Source organism: Triturus cristatus, chromosome 12 (genome assembly GCF_964204655.1).
Source record: "Triturus cristatus chromosome 12, aTriCri1.1, whole genome shotgun sequence".
NCBI lineage: Eukaryota > Metazoa > Chordata > Amphibia > Caudata > Salamandridae > Triturus > Triturus cristatus.
This window is the reverse complement of record NC_140595.1, coordinates 516,155,966-516,174,439: the sequence shown is the minus strand read 5'-3', so window position 1 is coordinate 516,174,439 and position 18,474 is coordinate 516,155,966. Positions and strand designations below refer to the sequence as shown.

The 18,474-nt window shown below is 42.5% G+C and overlaps 1 protein-coding gene across 2 annotated transcripts in view; it reads right to left on the bottom strand.

Moving 5' to 3' along the window:
• Positions 1 to 18,474, bottom strand: part of C12H16orf78 (chromosome 12 C16orf78 homolog) — a 293,236-nt gene that overhangs the window by 205,079 nt on the left and 69,683 nt on the right. Inside the window, exon 2 of one of the 2 annotated variants that reach the window (XM_085637524.1) lies at positions 6,038 to 6,181. The exons of the other annotated variant lie outside the window; for it this stretch is intronic. Coding sequence (XP_085493650.1) covers positions 6,038 to 6,181 — 144 coding nt within the window. The remainder of the gene's footprint in view (positions 1 to 6,037; positions 6,182 to 18,474) is intronic. 2 annotated transcript variants of the gene reach the window in all.

Genomic DNA, 18,474 nt, shown 5'->3' with positions numbered 1-18,474 from the left:
ACTTAATGATTTAGTACTCTCCTAATGTCTTGCGTTATTAGTTTCTGCTGAGTCTCCTGAACAAACGCATCATCAGGAGCAGAAGAGGATGGAGAGGCGCAAAGTGTGTAGGTACTGCCATGAAAGAGGCCACATGTCCTTCATGGACTTGCTAAGCTAAACATCTGAGTGAAAGCAAAGAAAAATCATGTACTCTAAGCATCCAAGATGACCGCCACTATTTGCAAGTCATGTGAGATTTTTGTGGCTCCCTGGGACAAGTTCCATCTGGCCCATTGCAGTCTTGCTAGGCAATCATGTTTTGTATAGCTACATCTTGGACTTTTTGCATAGACATTTGGAATCCTTGTAACCTGTTATTCTGGGAAGTTGACCAAAAACACATCTGTAGTCAAAGAAGTATTTTAGTGCAACAATTTTTTAAGAATAAAGATTTGTGCAAGATTAATATTTCAGGAAGTCCTGATTAAGGATTGTGAAGTTTTTATTTTTGACAAGGAGTTATCTACTAGGATTACAAATTCTTATTTTGCACTTTGTCAGTTTTTACAAGGTGGGGTCCATTACATTAGGATTACAAACTCCCCGCACATAAAAAGATAAAACAGCCCTATATTTTATGTGTGAAGACTCTGCACTCGTAAAGATGCTGCTCATAAATCTCTTTGTGAATACCATACAATCATAAACTTCCACAAAAGTGTAAGTTTACCTTTGTGAATCGGGCCCTCAATATTGAACTTACCTTAATTCTTCAAGAGGAGTAGGCCTAGAGAAATGTTAAATATTCCAGAGTAATTGGCGGAATTTAGGTAAATTAACGTTACTCGTTTGACACAAAATAACCAAAAAGTATGTGAATATGCCTGTTTGCGTAGCTACGAGTAATTTGGCACAACGACCTACTACAGGAGCACAGGAACATTGAACTTAGCGAGATCATGTGGCTACTGACTGCTGCATTTCCTGTTCTGTTGCACGTAACTCTATTTTTATTATCTCAAAATGCATACTCTGGTCCATTTTGGACCCAAGGGTGCATTTTGAGCTAAGAAAATAGAACTAAATGTTGGGTTACCCTCCTCCCATAATTCTGCCTGATATGGTGTAATTATACTACAGCAAATGACGCAGCATTAAGCCATTAATTTGTATCTATGATTGATGATTGCATTTGCAAACTATATGACATAAATGAATGCTATTCATGTTACAGTTATCAACCAGTTATATTAAACATACTCAAAGTTCACATTATGTTATCAAATACTATTGAAGGTAAATATCGTAAGCAAATATTGTACAGTTACTCAAGATGTTCTTTGTAGATACCATATCAACTTTCATTCCAGAATAGAACACTGGAGATACAAATTGTCAGCAAGTATATAATTTACAACATTAGACCCCCCAACAAGGCCCATACCATACAAACATTTTCCGTTTGTCTTTAAATGTCTTTGCCCCTGCAATGCAGATTAAGCATATGCATCATGACAATATCGGGTTACTCTCTTTTTTCCCCATTACCCTTGGTCTACTTCCAACCTGCATTTTTTTATGAAAGGTTTGCAGTGGTATCGAATAGTGTGGATACTGAAATAGTTCCCGTTAGATCTGGATTGCAAGGTTAGTGTATTTCCTCACACATTGACTAATTCTCACCATAATTCTTGTCTAGATATTATACAAGGGTTCTCCAATGTCAGTCCTGTAGGGCCAGATCCATGCCGGATTTTTTAAATAACTACATTTATCTAAATGTGGATATGCTAAAAATCTGACATGGATCCTGCCCTCCAGAAACTGACATTGGAGAATCTGTCTCATACCAACAGTAACATTGAAACAAGAGAAATTAAATGCTTCCAAAAACCTGAATAAAGTAGAAATTGAGAATGTTTACATCGCCAGTTAACATGTTCACTAAACACTATAAGTAATGCTATAATTTCCACATGCTCAGTAAAAGGCACTGATAATTTGTAAAAGCCATATACAAATATGGTAGCTGTGGGAAAGAACTTGCTGCACATCCAATGGTACAGTAAGGGTGAGTAAGAAAGGAATATATGTAATTGAGAAGAGTTGGTTTGATGATTGATCTAAGCCTTTGATATCCCTGTTGCTGCCTTGGAGTGCTTGGAGGCAATTTGTACTTGAATATTGCTCTGTTTCAGACCTGTTTGGGCGGCCACTTCTCCCTCTTTCAACACCTGTTTTATTGCAACTGCTATTATTAAAATACATTATTGAGACTTTGCTGTGCGTGATGTGTTCTCAGACCTTCTTTTTGCTTATCTATCTATCTATCTCTCTATCTCTCTATCCCTCTATCTATCTCTCTATCTATCTATCTATCTATCTATCTATCTATCTATCTATCTATCTATCTATCTTTCTGTCTCTGTCTCTCTGCCTGCCTGTCAGTCTGCCTGCCTTCCTGTCTGTCAGCCTGTTAATAAAGTATCAGATATTTCTATATTCTACATGTACATGACCCTGGCTTTTCTCCTCAGTCTGCCGGGAGAGCTATGTCACCCAGCAATAGGTTTAACCCTGAAATATCTCATTACTACACTCCCAACATTCAGTCTAGCTGCATGCATCCAAATGATGCCTCTTAGCAACTTCAAGCTGACATGCATGGGACACACACAAATATTAGGCTTGTACAGCAACATGGATAATTTAAACATACTCCTTCTTTTAAGGGGCAGCCTGAGACCAACTGACCACCTACCTCGCCCGAAGCAAAGGACAGAGTCCTCCACAACTACCATAGCTACATGTGCAAAAAAGAAAGCAAGGACTCTAGGTAGTTCCCTGTTTAGATGGAGAGCAGCTCCTTTATATGGAAGAACCCACAACACCAGCGACACTCTTAGGTCTTCAGAGAAGTACAGCTTTGTCCAGACACAAGGGAGCATCCATAATAAGTCAAAACAATACCCTTATCGGATTTATAGGCTTGTTTTAGTCACAAATGCTGAATACCATCTGGGCAGAAATTTCCAACAAGGCTTATAGGGAAATGTGCATGTGTGGAAATCACCACCCAAATATTTTCCAGGCGAATAGAGTTCAAAGGTGTTTTTTCAAAATAAAAGTATGGCAAAATGTAGTTGCAAATTCTTCCAAATCTTTCTGACAGTTATTTTAACTTTATGAACTTCACCAATGGCAAAGTTGTCAAACTTTTTAAAAAACTTGGCCTCATTTGTTTTTTCAGCCCTTCATCACTCCCAGAAGGTGATATCATTGCCAGGAAGAGCCTTGGGTTGGTTTGAGGCCACATGGCAGCTGTCTGTAGTTCTCAGCTCCCAGGGACGCAGGCACAGTGGAGTTCTGACTCCAGTCCCAAGCCCCTTTATGCCCTATACGTCTTGAGGAGCATCCACTATACTCATCCCCAACCTGAACTGTCCCCAACGATCTCATGGCCATCCCAGGCTTTTTTTCTTTCTTTTTTTCTGCAGGAGAGTTGCAGATTCATTATTCCCAGCTGCAGAATGTCTCATCCAGAGGACAACCATGAACTCTCTCACACTGCGCTATTTAATCTTTTAAATGCTACTCTATCTGTGATAAACAGCATTTGTGCATGAAATGCACAACAACATTTGTGAATGTCTGTGTTTACATGCAATAGATAATTAAAGCTAGTTTGGTTTACCATTGCATGTTGTCCTTTCTTAAAAGGAATCAAAAAACGTTGAGCTTGTCATCTGTGCTGACTATAACTAAAAGCGGCTGTGTCAAATTGTATTGCATTGTGTTGTTGGTATTTGTATATGACTTCATACTTTTTGTGCATGGTTAATTGAGTGTGCAGAGTTTGGCTTTACAATCACTTCTTATTTTGTTTCGCAGTACATAGGCCACTTCAAAGACAAACACATTGCAGTACCTCTGATTGAAGGGACACCTTCCTACACATAAACAATCCTCCCCTGCATGCAGACTCCCTTGCACTCTGGTGCAAGGGTGTCTGCGTTGGTGCTGAGTTGTTAAACCTAACGTCATCGCAAGCTGCACCACATTCTTGTAAATATGGTGCACCTTTGCTTTTCCGAAGTGGCGGAGCGTGTCGTTAAGCCCAGAAGGCTAACGACATGCTCCGCCACTTAGTTGTACATATCCCCCAATGTTTTGTAAAATAACCAACAGACTTTCAAAGCAGAGAGGAATAGAATGTGTGTGTGTTTTGTATGTTTATGTAAAATGTGCTGGTGAAATCTGACAGACCCCCATACCCGATTGAAAGCACCTGTACCCAACTATTTGCCAGAAAATACATTTATTAGAGGGGTGTAACACCACAAACACCCCCCTAAAGCTCCGCCCCAAGGAAAAGAATGGGGGATGTTGCCTGCCAAATGCTCTAGCTGCCATGGTACACTGTCGGCGGCTCAAGTGGGGTGCCAGGGACTGAAGTCAGGCTGCACTGCAGCACATTCCCAAAGGAATATGACACGATTTTCCACACAGTAAAATCAGGCCCCAGGAAACACTGGCTCACTTCTGATTGAGCGTAACTGAATTCCAACCAGGAATTGCGCTCCACTCAGCTCGTAATCGAGACCAGAGTGTAGGTCTGCTTTCTATTTTTAATATTTTTTTAGCTCTACTCTTTAATTCTTGCAGCTTCCACTTTGCAAATTGTAGTCATTCTTGATCTGGTAGTATTGATGCTGATTTCTCTATACAATATGTCAAGGGGGGAATTCAGTAGTTACAAAAATATTCGGAGTAAAGCAGTGAAATTTAAAAGTGACTTAAATAAAGCCTACACATAACATACCAATATCAAAAACACACTAGATAATTAAATGGCGCAGCAGCAAGTGAAGGACGTTTATGACTAATACAAAGTCTGAAGTTTCCACCAGGTTTTAAGGTTTAGCAGTCCTTCTTTGTAATTTGAAACTGCCATAGGTAGTATGGTTGTAATGCTCAACAGACACTTGTAAAAGTGACTATCATGCTGATATAATGATGCAATAAAATAATTCACTTCTTTTGCTAAAATATTTCATTTAGAGTTATTGAGCCAATGCAAGTCACTGGATTTACAAATGCGAAGAAGCCCAATATGGTCTGGTCTTTACAATTTAGTTACATCTACGGATGCTGCATATTTTGTGGGTGATTTCGAAATTCTAACACAACACTTCCTTTGGGAAGCATTCATCAACAGTCACTGAATAGGAGTGTTTTATTTCCTCAGAGGGAAGCAGGCTCCTCCTTCTCCTCCTCTAATAAGAAAATGGTGGTTCTGGTGTGTTGGCTAGTTGGAGTTCATAACCACTGGGGAGTCACAATATTAAGGTTCTATTATAGACCTGCATTAAAATTAACCCCACAATATTGACTAAAACTATATTAGTGAGACTAAAGTTAAAAAAGTAAATCTACACTCTCCTATGTGTACTTACCTTGAAGATACAGTAGCAGTGGATATTGTTGAGTCAATATTTGTGCAGTTAATATTTTTGGTCATGATATTGTGGCATACAAACTCATACGCTTGTAGTACGCGATCAGTATGTATTTGCAGGCTTCATCTAGTAAATGTGGTAGGATACTGAACAACACTATGGCTCTCATTGTTAGTTAGATGGAGCAGTATGCCTATTTGGTATACCACTCTGTCTGATCACACGTGACCCGTTTGTCTCACTCATGGATTTTCTGGGAGTAGGAATACTGAGCCCATTATTTACCAGCCTTGCATAGTTAATGAGAAAAATCACATGACTGCCAGAACAAGCGCAGCACAGTCAATGTCCTATCCCCACCTATGGCATGGAAGAGCATAGAAAACTTCCTCTGCTAGCCAACAGTCTGCATGACCCCTGAAATCCACCTCATGAGCCTGCCCCATCCCCACATGGCCTCCTCTACTCCCATTTACCACAGTGCTCAAATAAGGTGGAAAATTAAGTGGACTGTACCCAGAATAGGGAAAAGGGCATGGTAATTCTAAGTCTGCATGTTATTCCAAATTCCTCAAACTTTAACTCAGCTTCAGTACCTTGATTAGGCTTTTATAGAGTGCTGACGGTGGCGAAACTTCGGTAAGTTTTGCTAGGCTCCTCTTAACCTTCTTTTCTTCCTGTTTCAGAAGGTTGTCACTCAGGTTTCTCATACTATTTAATGACCGTGTAAGCTTATTCAGCTAGAGAGAGGAAAGCATACATGTTATAGGTCAGGGTTCAAGAATGCAAAACCTGTAAACACTATTTCAGATGAGAATCAAAATCATATACAGTACTCACAGTCACTCTGGTTTCTAGTTCACTTTTTTGTGCTCACTAGGATTTGTACAAAAGAACAACAGTGTTCCCTTCAGTGGAGGTTTAAGCCTAAATCTCCTAGGCATAGTGTTCGAATCAGACAAGAATTTTAAATCAATATGCCCAATCACATTACAGGCACTCCAAACCAACGACGCAGCGTGTCTAAGCTTGTTTCAAGCCAACCTTCAGCCAGGGCTTAGAATGAAGTAGGATCTTGTCTAAGAGATATAAACCCCGAGATATGTTGAGGGGTGGATAGGCCAAAATACTCCTGGAGCGACCCCATAGAAACACATATGATTGCCAGAGACAAGGGAATTAGGTAGGGATGGGAGGAACTTGCAGAGTTTTATTTCACAGAATTCCACAGAGTTGCATGAAAACTCTGTAAGAGTCTGTGGAGTTCTGCGAACAGGTGGTAATTGGCACATTGTGCTTCTCGCGCTAATGTTTAGTGCCGGGAGCTTGTTTCCATGCTGAAAGATCTGCAGAAATGGCACCACGCAGCATGCCATTGGGAAAGTTCTCAGCGGGTGCCCTCCTAGAGCCTGAAAGGCACACTGGGGATGGCAATTCTTGCTCACAAACTTAACGTTGATGAGCCACATGCAAGAACAAACTACGCCATGAGACGGTTGAAGGAATTTGGCCGGAACTGCATGTTACATGCATAACGTTAAGTGGGCAAAACTCCGCCAAGTCTGCCAGTGGAGCAGAATTTAACGTCCACCCCTTGAATAAAGTCTTAATGTACCAAACCTTGCAGGTAAATGTAAGTTGACAATCTCTGCTCTTCTGATCTGCTACTGGATGCATGTGCGGCCAATTCACTGGAAGATGAAGACCCAGCCCACACGCCTACTTTCAGCCTCTCCACGCGTGGACAGAGTCATCAAGAGAGACAGCAGGCCTGCCTGCATCAGAACAGCTTGTACAACTCCCCATCTACTGAGGAACAGTGTGGCCTGGTACTGCAGGAATTGCAGAGGGCTCTCTCTTTACTTAGGTGTAGAGGATTTGAGCCACCCCTCTACTGATTATTTAAGCAGAAATAGGGCAACCCAATACATGTCCAGGGAACTGGATATGAAAGTGATCCAGAGGAAAGCCAGGGACAAACACCTCACAAACAACTGAAAAGTTCAATGGGCCCATATACAACAATCATATTTCCTGGCTGTTTCGCTGGGTGTCACGTTTTATAATTCACTTTGATCTTGATTAGTTAACTCACTGGTAATTTAATTTACTCATGATAAATCTTTATTCAATGTCTAACTAATCTTCACAGACCAACACTCTTCCTTTGGTCGATGGACCATTAGTTGAGTAGTTGATGGTGATACGCACAATCTAACTAACTAAACGTACAGATCTTAGTGAAATAAACCACAGACTCTGGGTAAGATTCAATAAGTTTATCTAAATCTCAGTCATAAATGAATGCTCATTAATACAAATTCACAGTGCACACACCATCAAATTCTCATGGAGAGAAAATTCATTTAACAATTTACATGCAATTCACAGACTCATTCAAAAAATCAATGCATTAAGAGTGGATAGATGAAGAGACAGAAGGCATAATAAATCATACATTTGCAAAAAAGTATGCAAATTTGAGACATAATAATAATAATTACCCAAAGGTGATTATAGAAACCCAACTCTCTGGCCAAAAAGGGCTGGTGGTGGTCTCCTGATTAAGACTCAGGAGACAAAAGCTATAGGACAGGCTCAGGACAGGGAAATACTTACCAAACTTTTCTATAGACCCGACGCCCTGGGATGCATCCCTCACTTAACCTCTCTCCCTCCTCGATATTCTTCCGGAATCTTCGATCTAATCAAGTATCTTTCAGAGGTGAAACTTCCCAGTATGTTCTCTCTTTCCTCAGCAGCAGTAGTTCTTGCATCTCTCTTGCACTCGTTCTTGCCTCGCCTCGCTTGCATGCATGACAACTCTTAAAAAGTAAGTCACTCTAGTTATAGTCTTCATTTCTGCATGTCCCACCCTCAAAAGTTACAAATCTTGATGAAATACGAACTCTGATTGGACAGGGACAGGGGAGTTATCATCACCTCACCCTGACCTGTTAACGTTTTTAATAACTCTTTTGTCTAACAAAACCCATCCCCTTTAGCTCATTTAATATTCTGTCTCATTTCTGTTCACATATCTTTAATGTTACTATTCAAAATACATTCAATACAGTTCTACAGTAGAGAAGAATTTTCACACGGTGGGTGTCCTTGGCTCTTGGCAGCCTGTCAGGGGCTCGGTCATCAGGTCACATCACTATTACACTGCGCATGTCTAGCTCGCACCCATTTTCAATGCCATCTTTTTCTTCTGTGTATCACATGAGACCCAAATGTACACTATTAATAAAGGAATCATAAACAAATGTTAATTTCTCAAATAAGTGATTTTCACTGTTCACCACCCACTTCTACTCTATTGCATGTTATTTTCTTGTTTGTTAAGCAAAAGCATTAGCAGCGACAGCTCTCTTTAAATTCCGCCAAGCATATGCCAGGCATGCGGTACCTCAAGACCCAATGTTTGTAATTTCTGCGCATGCGTGAGAGTTTTCCCTCTCAAAACGGGTTAGTCACGTTACTATCTACACAGTTCTAATTTGCATATGCGCAAAAGCGTTTTCCAGTTTAAAGTGGGTTTTAGTTGCGTTGCGTTCTATTTTCCTTAGTTAAGCATGCGTGAAGTCTTATTCCCATATGTAAATGTTGAGTGCATATTAATTACATTTTCTTTACTATTTCTAATAATTAATACTGTTAATGAGGGATTGCTCTGAGCAAGTTGAGTTTTCTTGAATCCTTGCTCCATCAAAAGGACCTTGCAAAGGAATAATTTAGGAAACAATAAGAATTAATACAGGAAGACTGATATTGTATGAATCAAACCTACTCAGCTGAATTGATCATCTTTATACAGAATTTATAAATGTCAATCTAGCTAGGCATACTCTGTACAAATCAACAATAAACAATCCATCTTATCTGAATGCCAAAAGTAGAAGGACAATAATTGTTAAAACGACATTGGGTTAAAAAAATATATATTCTGGAAACAGATAATAACCCTATCACAAAAAAAAGAGTCCGAAAAACAGCAATAGAAAGAGTGCCAAGAGGTTTTCAAGTCTCTCCATTAAACTATGTAAATTCCAGAATATAGAAACCTCACTTAAAAACCATGGCCTATGAGCTTCATTCAAAAACCTCACATTGTCGGGACCACTACCCAACAGCGGATGGTGGAATTGCTCAGTCATTTGAAGTACTCTTCTTTGAGATCAGACATGTTATTACAGGTAAATGCCCCCACCGCCTTGGAAAGGACTGGGAAGCGGATACATGAATGTATAAACAATGACCAAAGTAATCAAAAGAGCATCAATAAATTAACAGAAGACCAGCTGATTAAGAGGGCCAAATACAGCACAATTTTGAAAAGTGACATATTGCACCCAAAAAACGTGTATGAATTGAAGACTGCCACAGTGTCACCATCATGGAAGGGAATAGTAACAAAAAAAGAAATCCAAAGTGTAACTTACTATAATGCAAATGCTGAAAAATAGATACAATATGGTGACAATAGAATGCTCTAGCAAATTGAAACAGGGAAGGCTGGGAAGAAAGGAAGTCACAGACTGCCACTGAAGGGATGCCTAATATGCCTAAGGTGATATACCAATACCAGACACATATCGACAAAACACGAGCAGAGCCAGTCACATATATGGGGCATACCTAGATGGAAAACCGCAATCTGTAATGAAACAATAAGCAACAGTTTGCGAAATAAGATTACTTCAGGGAGGCAAGTGAGTGCCCTTTAACTGCAACATTATGACCTTTTTGACAGTTTTAGGCTGTCAAATCCACATATTCCCCTTAATTGTTCAGTAACTGTTCAACATGAATTCTCCTGAGGGTACATTGAACCACTTGAAGTACACACATTTAATTTCATGTGCTAGACGATTTTTTCAATGTATAATGTTCAACCAAAGGTACACCACAACACATTTTTGATTGGTGTTGTAATATGCAGCACCCCAATTCCTGTGACGTTTTCCCAATATAATGCAAACCACATGGCTATTCAATGCAATAAATTACATTTTAGTAGCACAGTTTGAAAAGTAATGCCATTAATACCACAAGATTTCATAGTACATGCTGTATTGCACGCTAAGCAGCTGCCATAAAGTTGGTGGCCCACAACTGGTACAAATCCTACATTTGTGTTAGGGTGTTTTTATGGGGTTCTCTATAGGCTCATACTAATATATCACATAGATTACAACTTCTTTTGATGGCAAACAATCGTATTTTGAGCAGAAAGTTCCCCTCATTTAACAGATGTGAATATTTTAAAAGAATCTTTTTGATGTCAAGTTTGGTGACTCATACCAATTGAGGTCCTATTTTTCTTTCACAGTGAGTAGACTTCAGATCATTATGCCAACCTCTTTTCAAAGTTGTGTTTTTAAGTCCATAAGGGTGATCTCTAGCTAGAAGCTTCCAGGCTGAGGTTTGTCCCTCGTTAAAGTAGTATGTTTTTTGGTACAGCTATGCCTGATCTGTAGGAATTGTCTGAATGGTTGATTATCCCTAAGGTTGTGGGAATGATGGCTTTTATAGTAAAAAGAACTGTTGTGAAGCGCATGTAGAACACCTGGATCATCCTTGATAATCAAGTCTAAAAATGTTATATTAGTGACATTGTGTTCTACAGTAAACTGCATATTCATATTGTATCTATTGAACCATTTGTCAAAGGATTGCAAAGTAGCTAATGACTACTTCCAGATCGTAAGGGCATCATCAATCATAAGCATTTTCCTATGTTAGATTGCCCTGACGCTGTTGAGAACTTGTGGGACCCATAAAAACCTACCTGTTGTTCCTCGTGTTTGTTCTGGGTGTTCCTGGCCTCATTTCCTCCCGCCGCCGCCCTGCCAAAAACGCGGCCGCCGAGTGGAGAAAACTACATTACCCAGTCTCCCCAGCTCCGGAGGGCCAATCAGGTGACGCTATTCAGGCGCCCGGAGGCGCTTTAAATTCCTGCATACCTCCGGGGGAGCGGGTGTTGCCCTGACGCTGTTGAGAACTTGTGGGACCCATAAAAACCTACCTGTTGTTCCTCGTGTTTGTTCTGGGTGTTCCTGGCCTCATTTCCTCCCGCCGCCGCCCTGCCAAAAAACGCGGCCGCCGAGTGGAGAAAACTACATTACCCAGTCTCCCCAGCTCCGGAGGGCCAATCAGGTGACGCTATTCACGCGCCCGGAGGCGCTTTAAATTCCTGCATACCTCCCGCGTCGCGGGACAGCGCGCGGGCAGCGCCGGGCGAAGCCCGGGCCAAGGGCGGGCCCGTTTAAGCCCGTTAAAGACCGGGTAAGACTGGACTGGGCCCCCCCTCTTACATTTTAGATAGGTGTTTTTGCTCTGCCATCCTTAATATACACACTAAGTACCATACTAGCGATTTCTGCTTAGTTGACTAGCTTTAGTTTGTATTGTGTATTTATCTAGTAGTTGTGATAGGATGCCGAGGGCTTCTAGGAGTAAAACTGCACATGGGGAAGTACAGACATCTGGCCCAATTGACCAGTACATCACCAGGGCAAATGAAGCCATCAACCAAGGCATATCGCTCTTGGAGAGGAGGGTATCTCAGGATTTGGCCTTAGCAAGGCGTTCCTCTATAGGCCCTTTGGCCTTAGCCAAGACACCCACTAGCCCTAGGGACCTTAGACCTCTTATTGAAATCCAGGCTGAAACCCATGGCGTGCCAAATACGGTCGATCTTTCGGCCTCATTGGCTCTTTCGGACATGCACTCAAGCGACGCTCTTGAGAAGACGCCCGATCTTTTTACTAGTTCAAGGCAGGAGCTTCCCACTGTTAATCACTCAAGGGGGAAGAGGGAGGGCGCCATTCCAAAACGGAAGAAGCCTAGGGAGGTGGAAAAATGCAAGGGTAAACCTAAGAAAAAAATACCGCCTATTCGGGTACAAAGCAAAAGCATACCTAATCAGAGTAACCTACCTAATTCAGCCACTGATATAACTGCTCCGCCCACAAACATAACAACTCTTGGTGACCTTGGTAGTTTGGGCGAGGGTTGCAAAGTCTGCGAGGCCAAAAACTTATTTTTATCTAGATTAGAAGAGCTTATCAAAGACTTTATGCAACCCATTGCACTATCCCTTTCTAACATTGAAAAACAGTTATCCTCAATGAATGTTTCCCCTAGGGTCCAGTTGGGCGTTGGGCTGGCTTCTCATGAGGAACCGCAACCAACCCCCACAACCTTGAGAACGGAGCGGCTAGTGGCAAATGCACCCTCTCATGTATTAAACACAAGATCAAAGCCACTGCCAGCTCAATTAAAGAAAGTTGTGGAGCCCCCTAAACCCCCCGGCCCTGCCAAAATCTCGGAAAACACACTACTTAAATCCTCAGGGCCAACACACCCTGATGATAATATCAGGGGGGAGCACGGGCACCACATACATCTACCAGCAGACGCAGATCCATATGTTGTGATCCTGACCGGTGTCCCCGAGTTAAGGCCAAAAGCTGAGGAACCAACGTGGGCCTTAAAAAACAAGGTCCAGCATTGGCTCAATACCAACAGACCGCTCCCACCCTCCTGTGGTAGTAGGATCCTAATGGTGCGTAGGGTCCCTTGGGTGGGAAGCGAGAAGAAAACAAGCCAAGGGGACTGCATTATAGTTAATTTTGACAATCCACGTACGGCGGATTATATTTGCCGTCGTGGCTTGTGGCCTAAGTACGATGGAATAAAGGTGAGAAGGCTCTCTTCCTTTTATCCTCCCACACACTATTGGGCCGACATCCCCGATAGGAACATGCCACAAATAAACAACTGGAATATAAGAAGGGAGTGGAGCGATTGGCCGGATTACGAGGGCAGAGACGCAGCTCTCTCTGTTGGCTGGAGAGGTTTACCACTCGCTAACAGATTTAGCTGTTTAGAGGAAGTGGATTGACCATCATCGGGTCCAGTAAATCGCCCTGAGGTCACCGAACATGATAGTCCCAAATTATCCCAGCCCCTAGATAGTTTTGTCTTTGAAAACAGTATTGATTCCACCAAGACTGCCTCATCCCCGAAATTAATTCCTCAAGAAACCCCGCAGGCCTCCGCTCTAAGCCCATGCTCCACTGTGACCACAGGGCATGGGAGCATACCGCCTCAGGTCTCTACTGAGCTTGTGCCCCCTGTTTTATTCACGCCCTCTATTGTCCACCAAAGTGCCCAAAAAAATGTCGTCCAAGATCCTCTTGGTACTCTAAAAATTCTAAGTTGGAATCTTGCTGGCATCCACAGGAAATTATGCCTTCCGGAGTGGAATGCCTTAGTAGAGGCACACACGATCTGTTTATTCCAAGAGACCTGGAGTTTAGAACCTTTACACCGGGTAGGTTATGTCACCTATTTTGTTCCTGCAGTTCTTGCTAGAAATGGGATAGGCCGTCCCTCTGGAGGCCTACTCATTTGGATAAGCATTGCTCTAAATCTTCGTATAGATGCAAAACAAATCAATTGTCCTGACATCCTAGGAATCTCCCTGAGAGGTCCCCAAAGGGGATTTATTCTTGATGTACTTAATGTATATGCCAGAGGTGCTAAGTGTGGCTCTACGTCTCCGACAGTCTCCATTCTTGACACGATATTGAGAGAAAATACAGTTCGAGCTAAAGTTCTGGTCGCGGGCGACTTTAATTGCACCTACGAGCCCCTGATACAGGATGACGCTTCTGACCCGGCTGAGGATGACGAAAGATGGGGCATCCCGTCTTTGGCCATCCCCCCGGTTAAAAAATGGTCTGCAACTGCGATCCAGTTGAATGCTCTAACGCTGGAGTTCGACTTGAGAGCTGCCAATGGCCGCACACGCTCAGATCCTATGGGCGCGGCCACATTTAACAGACCTAACTGCACCTCAAGGATCGACTATATCATGCTAGATTTCTTTCTCTGGGGTTTTGTCCAGGATATGGTCGTTTTGTCTACAGTTGAAAGCGACCATAATTCGCTTTCCTTGTCCCTTAGGAATCCCTGGCCCAACGATAGGATTAAAACATCTCCTAAGGTAGCTAACAAAATCTCTATCTCCTCTTGTGGGAGACGTTTGAAGTGGAGTTTGGTCTCCAAGGATGAAACCAAACTCAACACTATACACACACTGCTTATTGCCTCACAAATGGAGTTGGACAACAGTGACCCGGCCTTCTCGACCCCTGGCCGGGTCACTACCATCTTTGTGGAAACCCTTAGGTCTATTGGGAATGTGTTTTCTAAAGAGGAGCATCTGGCCAAGAACAAGGTAACTAGGAACCCTAGGGGGAAACATGACTGGTATACATCTGCCTGTAGACATGCAAAATCACTCTTGATTAAGGCCATCAAAAGTAAAAATCAAGGAGCAATTCAGGGAGCTAGGACATTATATAAGAAAACCCTCGCAAACGCTAGAAAGGAGTGGGAGCTTGAATACTGGTGCTCCTTAAAAGAGGCCAGCTTGGGGAAAGATCCAAGGCGTTTTTGGGATGCAATTAGAGCTAAAACAAGACCCGACAGCGAACTTATCACATGCAATATCACAAGTCAAGCATGGGTCGATCACTTTACTAAATTGTATGCTAGTCACACTGGGGATATTCTTGAAACTTCCCCCATAGCCACCTCTAATGATGATCTGGTGCGGGGGGTGGCGTCAGCAACTCCCGACCTCCCAATAAGAAGCGTAGACTATGAAATCGATACGTTAGGCACAATCACGACACTCAATGACTGGGGGGTAGGTTCGACAGATTCTGCTTTTTCGATCAAAGAAGTCGAGTATGCAATTGGTAACATTAGGCCCCAAAAAGCAGCCGGCTTAGATGGTATCCCCGGGGATCTGCTACGTTCGGATATTTCGAATTGGGGCAAATTCATTTGCTGTTTGATCAATGCCATTAGTAGGGGAGCTCCTATTCCGGCATCGTGGAAAGGGGCGGAGGTCGTCCCTATTTTCAAAAAGGGGGCCAGGGACGACCCGTCTAACTATAGACCTATAAGCCTGCTGGATATAACCCAAAAGGTAGTCGGGAAGGTGTTGTTGGTCAGATTATCACAATGGATCGACGAAACCAATATCCTTTCCGACTACCAGGCAGGATTTAGAACAGGCACTGGTACCATTGAACAGACATTTAGATTGTTACTAGTGTATTGGAAGGTGGTGGTCCTAGGCAAGGGCAGTCTTTATCTCGCATTTATCGACTTAAAGACTGCCTTTGATTTGGTACCCAGGGAGACCCTCTGGAGAGTCCTTGCTGACATGGGGGTACCCCACTACTTACTTTTGCTAATTGCAAGGTTGCATGAAAACAACTTTGCCCAGATTAGATGGGGCAGGGATGGAGAGAGAACTAGTAGAATCCCGGTAGAGAGAGGGGTTCGCCAGGGATGTGTTCTAGCCCCCACCCTTTTTTCCTTATATGTGAACGGTGTGGTTGAGCATCTGCTGAACGATCCTTCAGATGAACCATCCCTGGCAGGGGAACGTATCCCTACCCTCCTCTTCGCGGACGACACCCTTTTACTCTCCAAATGCCCTATGGGCCTCCAAAAATTATTAAATAACTTCCAACTCTTTTGCGCTAAACGGGGCCTGGTAATTAACACTGACAAAACGAAATATCTTGTGATGAACCCCCCCAAAAAACTTGTGCGCCCTTTGAAATTAAATGACGTACCTTTGGGGAGGGTGGATGTGTTTGATTACCTAGGGATCCGCTTATCTCATAATATGCAATGGGCCCCCCACTTATGCAAGATGTTGCTAGCCCACAAGAGAGTAACAGGGGCCCTACTGAAGGAACAGCGCTCCTGTGCTATTAGACCCATAGCCCCTGTTATGGAAATTTATGCAGCAAGGGCAGTCAGCTCTGCTCTTTACGGGGCTGAGCTGTGGGGTTCATGCAATATTAGTGAGTTGTCAAGAGCTGAGAGAAAGTTTTGTAGGGCAATCATGTCACTCCCTCAAGGTACTCCAACGACCCCACTGATGCTCGAACTAGGTTGTCGTCCTATTGATGACCTGGCGAAACTTCGCCCTCTACTGCTATGGGCCCGACTATGGCGTGTCCCGGAACTAGCTAAATATGCCAAAGGCCTCTCCGAAGTTATGTCACTCCCGGGATGGCACAAGATAAAGTGGCTGAGCGACATGAAAATCCTCCTGTGCAATCTGGGGCTAAGCGCAGCATGGGAAAACAGGTCTTCCCCACCGAAAGCTACGCTTAAGTCTCTATACTGGAATTGGATTGCGACTCAAAGAAAATTGAACTGTACATTGGGTAGACTCACGGAGGACTTTTTGGAATTCAAGGATCAGCCGATCCGGGAATTGTATCTCGACATTATTGAGAGACCTTTTGATAGATCTCTTTATTTCAAATTTAGGACCGGGACTCTCCCACTTTATGTTTTTACTTCCCGGTGGAATCCCCCTGCCCAGACCACTGAATTTTGTCCTTTTTGTCTATCTAGACAAGAGTCTGTGGCCCATTTTTTATTCGAATGCCCACAGTATGCATACCCAAGAAGAAGATGGCTTAAGCAATTGTGCCGTTCCTTAGGTACTAGGCACTACATTGAGGCGTTACGTATTTTAATGTCTGACTCCCGCCCTCTGTATGCTTGCGCCCTATCAAAATTCCTATCTTGGGCATGGCGCATCAGAAGCAAAAGGCTTAAAGAAATTGTTTAATACGTTCTTAACATTTATTTATGATATGTCTTTCTCTTAATGTGATATTTGGATTTTAACTTAAATGAATTTAAACTCTTTTTTAATTGTAAAGCTTTTATGATATGTTTTTATCGAAATAAAGCCTTTTGACTTGACTTGACTTGACCTATGTTAGATTTGAAGTGGTTGCTATCTGCATAAATGGTAGCATTTCCAATTCAGCCACATAGAGATTCACAATATCAGGAGCAAAAATGGCTCCCCCTGCTTCTACTTTAATTTGTGCACTAACTTCCCAGTCCTTTCCAAGATGGTGGTAGCATTTATCTGTTGTAAGACATTGCGTTATTAGTGTCAGAGATGCCGTGCAGGTCCATTGATGTTTTCCCTATGTTTGCATGAGCACATTGGAGAGTGTACTCTGCTTTGTACATGTTACCTTGCAGACCTAATTTGCTTTATGCCACAATGCACTTTCACACAAAACACGCTGTTGTTTTGCACTCTGTTCTTTTCCTGGGATTTAGTCTGCACATGTAGACAAGGTCAAACAACAATGCCTCTTATTATTCTGTTCTGGTCAGACCCTTGAACCTAGACAAAATACGCAAATGCAGCTGTTGTTTGAAAACACTTACTTTCTGTCAGTTAGGTATGCACAGATTGGTGACATGCACTTGGAGAGGGCTCTTTCCTGGGAAAAGATCATGACAACATCTGGGATGTAGAGCTTTCATCTGTGTATACTGAGGTACGGGGTCTGCTTCTAACACCTAGAGAACTTCTGATATGTATATATTCCTTTTGCTTCTGTAGAAGAGGAGGGAGATTAGGTTACACTGTTGTATATGATGACAGCTCCATTTATGAATTACGGATTTATAGCTGTGCTAACCGTCTTTGTGTTAGGCATTTTCCTACTTGGTGTCACACTTCTACTGCATACTAGAGCATGATAGTTACAATGAACATTTTAAACTTTCCTCGTGTCTATGTCCGAACTTATTGTGGACTAGTACGAGGGTGAGAGCAAAAGAGTGTGTCCTGCAACCGCGATTCCTGAGAGAGAGTTGGGAGTGTTGTGTTCTGGGGTGTCTAATCACGTGTGCCTCTGTGAGTGAGTAGGAGGACAAGTGAGACACTATAGCTCATTGGTACGCATGTGGTAGGATGACTCAGTCCCTGCCTACTAAGGTCCTATAATTCCAAGCATAGTTCTGTGACTCCACAGAATCCCTGCAATATAAGTGGAGGGGAGTAAATGCTTACCTAGAGTAATAACCACAATCCTTGTCAGGATTAACCACCAAGGTCACTAAATAAACCTGAGCTCAACCCTATGGTAGCTATGACATAGAGTATACA